A 9082-nucleotide genomic window follows, 5' to 3' on the forward strand; every position below is an offset into this window, starting at 1 on the left:
GCCACTGCTGCAGGGCCAGAAGCCAGAATAGGAGGTATTGCCTCTTGGAGAAGGCAGAAGTGGCTGTGTGTGTGTCTTGTGGATGGAATCTATTCTCCCCCAAGCTGGAACCAAACAATTACCCTTTTATTCCCAGCATCATTAAGAATTTCATATCCAAGTTAAAGCCTGTGAGTGTTGACACATAACACTTTATCACCTGTGTAACTTACCCTGGTTTAGTACATGTCAGTTCTACTGGTGTCTCCCACTGACAGATTCTCAGTTCTCTGGAGGTTTCTGGCCTAGGAGCACTTGCCCAGTAGGTGGCAGGGAAATAATTTATCTGCATTGAGCAAATAGGTCCCCAGACAGAATTGACTAGAGCTCTGGACAGAAGACATCTACTGGCATAATTTACACTACTTTCCCAGATGTGACTTTAATTAGTAGTACAGGTTTCCCATGCTTTATGTGGATTCTGTATGTATAAATTCTCTCTTATGTGATGACCCTTTTTATATAAAAAATTCATTATATGCACAGTAAATACACTCTTATGTGATCGGTGTGGTGAAAGCCCACAGTCAGCTGGTTTGTGCAGTGCATTGTGGGAGTGACACACCAAAATATAGTCTTCTGAGTGGATCCATGCTCCTTGCTCATTGTCTGTGACACGTTTTTGTAGTTGCCATCCCCATTATGGTAACATTCACCACTACCCTGTGCTTGTGTGTACTGTCTGCTGTTGGTGAGTATCAAAATTGTCTTGTAAAAGTGGTAGAAGTGGGCCTGGGGCTCAGTACAGTCAAGGTCTTGGAACGTATTCCTATTTGTTACATTGTAAAGTGAGTTCCCTTTATGTGAATATGAGTTATGTGCTGTTTTCCAGGAACGCATGTACAGCATAAAGTGAAGGAAACCTGTAGAGTGATTTATATTACGATAGGGTTGTACTTTGTGTATTCACTTCACATTCACACAAGTGTGAAGGCAGATTACATTGGTGTAATTGTGTCTTGTGTCCACATTTCCGTCTAATGCAGTATTGCCATTTTCCCCTTTGTTCCAGAGTAGACAAAACAGCTGGACTTCTCAGGGAAACAAAGTGAGAAAATAGTGGTAATGGTGAACCTGTTGTCTCAGCCATAGTCTCTGCTGGCTTGTTCTTCACTGACTGGGTTCCTTTTGGATTTAAGGCAAGTGAAAGGAAATCAGACTAGATCAGCCATTTTCAGGCTCTACTTATCAGCCTGGCTTCATTTCCCTTGTGGTTTGATGGATTTTTAGTTATTTCTGAAGCAAAGCACCACTCTTAGAACTGGTTTTGTATAGGAGAAACTGTTGTCTAGGATATAGATTCCAGTGACCACAAAGAGTTTGTTTCATCCTTTCAAAAATATTACACACCAGCTGGTTTCCTGTAGGGGAAGAAGTAAAGTTGTCTCTGATATCTGTGGTTGTAGGTTCATTATGTTGCATCCTTCAGGGCACAGGACCAAGTGAAATGTGAATGCAGCATTAGCAGGGGAACTTGAATATGTCTTATTTGAAAACTCACCTGCAGAAGACCAAATAAATAATACTCTCTCTCCCATTAGTTGAATGCAACTATCAGGACAGAGTCAGTTTTTGGCTGAAATATCATTTTTATTTTTGATAATCAGTTTTTGTTTCTGTTGTGCAATGAAAGAGATATTTGCTTTCAATGCCATCTTTAATGCTGCTTTCTGTTTAAATTGCTTTAGTTATATTGTTGCTGCCTTCATTTGAAATAAAGGAACATTTTTTGCTTTCCATCATTAAGTATCAGATTGTGACCTCATCACAATCTGACTGGGCTGAGCAGCTAATAGTAGTCCTATTAACATGGCAGAGGTGAGCTAGTGCTGGGACTAATGGATGAACAGAGTGAGTAATGGGCTCATCATCTAACTTCCAGCAATTCTCAAACTGTTCATGGCTGCAAGAGGTCCCCTAGGTCACCCTTGTTAAACATATCAAGATAGAGCCACTGGACCCAAAATTTGTAGTTTGTCCATGTTAACTCCCAAACCAAAGAAATGTTCCCGTTAATATGCTAAGTGAGGGAAAGCCGGATGGTTTGTGGAAGGGTTCGGGTCTGAAAACATGTTGCAGCAATTCAATGGGATAGCAGGATATTCAGACAAGGGGGAGCAGGAAAACCCTGCTCTGTGATCTTGAAGCCGCTTTATCTCTCTGGCTTCACAACATGACTGGCATCCTCAGGAGCACGTGGGCAGGTCACTTCAGCAGCGCTTGTGGTGTAGGAAATTGGCTCCACCAGCGAAACTGTCTGAATCACTCTTCCTTTTAGCAGGGCATAGCGCCAGTTCTCTGAGATTTATTGTACCTTCAGTAAGCATATAGTGTGGCACAGACTCCTGCTCTTAACCAGATGAAGCAGCTCACCCAAATAGGCTTTATCTAGCTCAGCGCATAATCCTGCGTCCACGAAAATCAATGGGAGCTTTTTAATGGTTTAGGTGGCCACATGATTAAACAGTCAGTGAGCTGATCACTTTCCTTTCACCCCAAACCTCGGGGTTAATATACCTAGAGCACACAATCAACAGAAAAGGAAAAAGAAATGAGCAACATGAAGTCGAAACTGACCTTCCCGTTCTTCAAATGGCTTCAGAACCTGAAGAATATTGTGCCACGGGTGAGCTGGTCAGAGCTCTGCTTTAAAAAGCCTGTGGCTTCTCGTGTACGCCTCACTTCTATCCACAGATGAACTGGCAGCGCGGCTTGGGCGTTTTCCCTTGCTAATGCTGGTTTTGCTTTGACAGACCTTTAAGCGACAGGCAAGATCTCGGGCAGGAAGAATTTCCATATCTTCCCTGACCGTTTCATTTATGGGAACATAGTCAGCCTCCGGAAATAGTTCGCACACGTTCAAAAGGTTTCCCTTAAGACATTTAAAAATGAAGATCGGCTAATTTTGTAACACTTTCTACATTTTTCTTTAATCCAGTGCTGTTGTACAAACTGTACTTTCCTGGATGGCTTACAGTTAGCCGTTAAGTCTCTAGGTGGCACTGTCCACCACTAAGGTACCCAAGAGTAATTGGAGCTTTTCCCCATCCACATGATCACGTATAGCGAAGGCAGCTGCAATAAAAGACCTGGCAGTGGCTGGCTCAGCAGACGATAACTCGGTGATGATTTCAGGGAGAACGAGAAAGAATATATGCTCTTTCCCCACATTTTAGCAAAAATGTATTGTTGTTTTTCGTTTTTTTAAGCTTTCTTTCTTACTATTTTACCAGTTTTCAGAGGTGGGGTGACGTCAGCTATTTGCTGAAATATTGGATTATGGTACTGTTGAAACGGTCTGCAGGGAGCTGAGCCAAGGGAAGGAAGAATGCGGGTCTATCTAATGGTGTTCTGCCTTATTTCCTACTCCGTGGATGGGCAAATAGAATACTCCATCTCCGAAGAAACGGAACGTGGTGTATCTGTTGGGAATATAGCAAAGGATTTAGGAATAGATGCAGCTACACTTTCATCCAGGAAATTTCGCATGATCACCAGTTCAAGTAAGCAATATTTTAATATAGATGTAAGCACGGGGGCTTTGTCCGTTAATGAGCCCATAGACAGAGAGCAGGTTTGTGAATTAAAAACGACCTGTTTTCTGAATTACGAACTTGTTCTAGAAAACCCTCTAGAGCTGTATAAAATGGAATTTAAAGTGTTGGACATAAATGACAACTCCCCCAACTTCCCTTTAAATGAATATCGCTTAAATGTGGCCGAGTTTTTATCACCCGGGGCTCGATTTACACTCCCTAATGCCCAAGATCTTGATGAAGGCACCAACAGTGTCCAGATCTATACTCTGAGTCCTAATGAACATTTCCGTCTGGAAATGCAAACACGCGGGGACGGGAGTAAGTATCCTGAACTGGTACTGGAAAAAACCTTAGACAGGGAACAACAAGCCATCCACAAACTCGTAATTATAGCCAAAGATGGTGGGACTCCCGAGAGGTCCGGTGATGCAGAAGTCATTGTGACAGTTCTCGATACCAATGACAACGCTCCAGCGTTTGAACAGTCAGTCTACAGGGCAAGTATCTTGGAGAACTCCCTCAGCGGCACGTTGGTAACCAAAGTGCATGCCACTGACTTAGATGAAGGTCAAAATGGAGAAATCAGGTACTCATTTAGCAATAGCACTTCTGCTGATCTACAGAGAATGTTTCTAATCGATCCCCAAACTGGGGAGATAAAAGTGAATGGCATTTTAGATGTTCGGAGACCCCTTCTAGAGATGTTCATTGAGGCCAGGGATAAAGGAGCGTTCGGAATGTCCAGCACAGCTAAGTTGCTGGTGGAAATCACTGATGTGAACAACAATGCCCCCGAGATAACAATCACGTCTCTTTCCAGTCCCATCCCTGAGGATGCTTTGTCCGGAACTGTGATAGCTCTTTTGAGTGTTATGGATAAAGACCCTGGAGAGAACGGGAAGGTAACCTGTGAGATCCCTGCTAACATTCCCTTTCACCTAAAATCATCTTTCGACAATTACTATAGTTTGGTCACGGATGGGTCTCTGGATCGAGAACGGGTCAGTGAGTATAACATCACTGTCACTGCTATGGACCTTGGGTCCCCTCCCCTGGCCACTCGGAGGACACTGTGGGTGCAGATCTCGGACGTGAACGACAACCCTCCCAAGTTTGCCAGCTCAGCATGCGACATCTCTGTGACAGAAAATAACCTTCCTGGGGCGTCCCTGTACCAGGTATCAGCGTCTGATCCCGATGTGGGGCAAAACGGCCGGATTTCTTATACACTCAGGGACATGGGTTTTGAAGGCGGCGCTTTGTCCAGCTTTTTTGCGGTTAATTCGGAGAACGGAAACATCTATGCAAAAAGCACTTTTGACTTTGAACAGCTCAGGAGTTTTCATTTCCAGGTGGAAGCCAAAGATCACGGATCTCCAGCACTGAGTACGGCCTTAACTGTGAATGTTCTCATCGCTGATCAAAACGATAACATCCCCGTCATTCTGTATCCTGCGGCCAGGAACGGGTCAGTCGCTGTGGAAATAGTCCCCAGGTTAGCCGATGCCGATTACCTGGTGACTAAAGTGGTGGCGGACGACGCGGACAGCGGGCATAACGCCTGGCTGTCCTACCACCTCTTGCAGCCCTCGAACTCCGGCTTGTTTCGGATTTTGGCCAACACGGGAGAACTCCGCACGGCCCGGTCCATGAGGTCCACGGACTCCATCAAGCACAAAGTGGTCATCCTGGTGAAGGACCATGGCGAACCATCGCTCTCCTCCACCATAGCTTTGGGCATCCTGCTCGCGGACTCTCTACCCCAAGCTCTGCCGGACTTCGACGACGGGCTGGAAGCACGAGGACAGCTCACCACTTTAAACCTTTACCTCATCATCTCTCTCGCCTGCATCTCCTTTGTGTTCCTTGGGTTTATCTTCTTCCTTGTCCTCATGAGGCTCCTCCATTGCAGAACTACTCACCACCGCAGCTGCTGTTGCTCAGGGTGCTGCCCCGAGGATGAGAAATACGAGAAGTACCGCTACAATGTGCGCATGCTTCCGAGCTCTCACTTCCCTTCAGAGGTGGTGGAGGTCTCAGGGGTGGGCAAGCTTACCCACACCTACTTGTACAGGGCGTCTGTGGGCATTGGGCCTAGCAATAACAATTTATTGCTGAATGGAGACGCCAGAAATATCCCCAGTGGTGCAGGATTACAAGTGCCAGCATCCTGTATTCAGATACAGAAGGTGAAAAGCGATCACTTTAACGCTATTTTGTTGGTAAGTAGTTTTCGTTTCAGTAGTTCTATGTGCCCCACGGGTGCCCAGACTCCTTCATTTGTCATTTTTATAGTTGATGGTAATAGCATTGATCTTATGCCAGTGTGAAGTCAATATATTTATTTATTTACCTACAAGGTAGAGGGTAGCATTATGGCAACACGAACAAAATCTCCAATCGCTTATTTCCCCCCTTCCCCCCCAAGAACCGAAAGCGAAAGAGACACATCCCCCAGGAACACTGGAATGATCTGCCATATCTAAACGGGGGAGAGGGGTGCTCAGTAACTACAACTTACTGTGCGAGACGAAAAGAAAATGTTGCCACAGCGCCATTACACTACATAGGAAGCCACAAGAAAAGACAAAATGAAATGAGTGAAATATAAATTGGCTAGCGAGTTCAAATACCTATACACGCCTGTGCACCTGCGTGTACGCAGGGTGGAGGCTGCCCAGACGCGCTGGAATTCCCGGCAGTCGGAGCGATCGCCCCAGCGGCAATGGCCACCTGCCTCCTGGGTCTGGTGTAGCAGCGACCGCGGGCTTCCAAACGGTGGCGCCGCACTTGCAGTAAAGCGCGACAAAGGAGCTTTCGTTCAGGCGCCCCGCCGCCGCTTTTAAGCCCGCGGGCGCTAATACACCAGAGGCAGCCCCGTTTTAATTAGAATCGCTCTAATCAAGGCGCTGCCCCACCCCACAACCCCGGAGCACGTGTAAAAGTGCCAAGTGACAAAGGTCACGAGAACAACAAATCTGCTTCATCAATTATAAAGTTTTCTACTTCTTGAGGTTTTGCCTTTGGGAAAGGGAAAAGTGTGAGAAGAGAATTTGCTGTGGAAAGGTGGTATTTAAGTCCTAAGAATAACATTTTCAAAGGATCCTAATAGTCCTCAGTTTCCTGAAGTCCTTCAGAAATCGGTACAAAATATTCCGTTTGAAATGAAGTTAGATCTTTTAAAACAACCAAACGAATTTGTAAAACTAAAAAGTTTTCAAGTCTTTTCAGCTAATGACTTCCTTTTCGGAAGGAAGGCTCTTGTTATGATGATTTCATAGGATTAGTTAAGAAATCTGGGTTGCATTCCCTGATGTCACTGATTTGAGTGAGGTTGGGTCAATACTTCACGTTTCAGTTTTTCTATTTATAAAATTGTGATCATGATACTCTCTTCTAGGTGTGTAGTGAGTCTTGTGTTTGGTGTGTAGGGAACTTTGTGACCTTCTGAGTGGTAGAACTTCTGAAATACACAATGCCACAATACACAATATACAGTACCAACCTGGTCAGCTTGCCACTGTTTGTAACGAATGAGCCAGTTTTAATCCGAGCTGCATGCAGGGGTAAGTGCTTTAATTACTTTGACTAGATTTATAGCCCAAGAGTGTGCCTGTTAAGAATAAAGTGGCAATCACCCTAAAGGAAAGATAAAATGCCAGGTTTTATTTTTATATTAAAGACTTTCAAAAGGAACAAGAACTTTTAAATTGCTCAAATTGTAGATGTCTATAACAATTTTAAATAGCTAAATTTTCAGTTTATGTTTACCCAATTTCTGAAAATTAAATACTTGAAGGGGCTTCACCTTGGACATCCACATTAGATGTAATAAGTATTAGTCCCTTCTAGAAACATAGGAATCATTATTCTTGGGCAGACCAAAAATCCATCTAGTATCATGTCCTGTTTCTGGGAGGGGCTTGTATCAGATGCATTAAGCAAAAGTGTAAGAACCTCCAGTAAACAGATGCAGGGTAATCTGCTCTCCACATTAGGCTCTATTCTCATTTATAATAATTAGAGATTGATTTAAGCTTTGAATCATGAGATGTTACTGGCAGCTGAAGAACAGTTGTAATTAATTATGATAACTCAGGATATTTGTATTAGTTACATAAATGCACAGTTCCGTCTTGAACCTTGGCTCAATAACTGCATTTGATAATTGCCCCTGATAATTAGCCCCACACTTTAATAATGCATGGCTGATAAACCATTTCCTTTTATCAGTTTTTTTAGCTTTATTTAGTAATGAATTCAACTGTTCAAATAATAGATGTAAAATTTAAAGATATATCATTTCCCATAAAATATGCATAAAGACAAATATTTATTTTCTATAAATAGTGCTTCCTTAACCCAAGTCAATGTTTTACAGGAGTCTTATGTTTTTTTCTTCTCTTCCTTTCAGTCTCTAACAGTTCCTTTAAGTTTCTGTCAATGTTGAAGTTTTATGTTTGTTCATCTCTATATAATAATTCACCCCCTCTTTTCCCTAGAACTCTGCACAATACAAATATCACAATCTTCTACTTATCTTTCCTTTTAAATTTTAAATTTATTCCAAATTTGTTCTTAAGTGGTAGCTCATAGACCTTGCACTATCTTTCAGTATTCAAAAACATTTCTAAAACTTTCTGGTTTGGAGGCGGGAAACTTTCCTTTTTTTTTTTTTTTTTTTAAGCAAAATCCAAAAATTTCCAAGTAAGCAACTTTTTTTCCTTCTTTCCTGTATAACAGTGACTTAATAAGGGAACTTTTCTGTTACTAAAACTTCCCAAACTTAAAAAAAAAACAGTCAGTGATTTTAGGGGCATCATATCTCTTCCAGGCTTTTTCAATTGTAATTCTGGCTGCCATTAGATGATGAGTGATCAATACCTTATGCATCTTAGTTTTGCAGAGTTTTCAAGAGGGTTCACTGAGAACATGAAGGGGTTATCTGACAGTTGGTATCCCATCATTTCTTAATCTTCTCCTGGCCCTAGCCAAACTAGTGATCTACCTGACCAGGAAAGAAGCTCTGGCTGGAGGAGCCTGGGGGGACTGTGGGCCATTTTCTTGTCCCTGATCCATTCATGTCTCCAGGCAGAGTTTCACTGGGCAGCATCCACTGGCTCCTTGGATTTGTTCGAGGGCCAGTGGGCACTGTCTGGTTTGTTCTGCTCGGTGTCCTCCACCTGCTTAATGCACTCATTTTAAACCCATCCCTGTTTTCTTCTTAGTTGTCCCCCAAACTCAGATGATGTCTACCCAGTAGTGCCCTCTAATAAGTGTGGGGGAGGGCACTAACTATTGTTCTTTGGGTGTTAAGCCCATGTTAACCTTATGCATCAAATGAGCCCATTATTTCCCTCATCATATCTCCAACCTTCTTCTAGAATAGTTTAATTCTGGGACATGTTCACCATGGCTGCTTGTAAATGTTAAAAAAACCAAACAAACTAAAAAACAACACACAAAACAAAATGGTGTTTTAATTTAAACCCAGAGCATTCCTG

The 9082-nt window shown here is 43.1% G+C and overlaps 1 protein-coding gene across 1 annotated transcript; it reads left to right on the forward strand.

Moving 5' to 3' along the window:
* The first annotated feature begins 3286 nt into the window (after positions 1-3286).
* Positions 3287-6424, forward strand: LOC102382679 (protocadherin alpha-C1). Its single transcript, XM_006035427.2, has 2 exons — positions 3287-5800; positions 6281-6424. Exons 1-2 carry the CDS (start codon positions 3368-3370, stop codon positions 6422-6424), a joined length of 2577 nt encoding a protein of 858 aa, XP_006035489.2. The 5' UTR covers positions 3287-3367.
* Positions 6425-9082: the final 2658 nt, after the last annotated feature.

Source organism: Alligator sinensis, unplaced genomic scaffold (assembly GCF_000455745.1).
Source record: "Alligator sinensis unplaced genomic scaffold, ASM45574v1 scaffold1205_1, whole genome shotgun sequence".
In the NCBI taxonomy this organism is placed as follows: domain Eukaryota; kingdom Metazoa; phylum Chordata; order Crocodylia; family Alligatoridae; genus Alligator; species Alligator sinensis.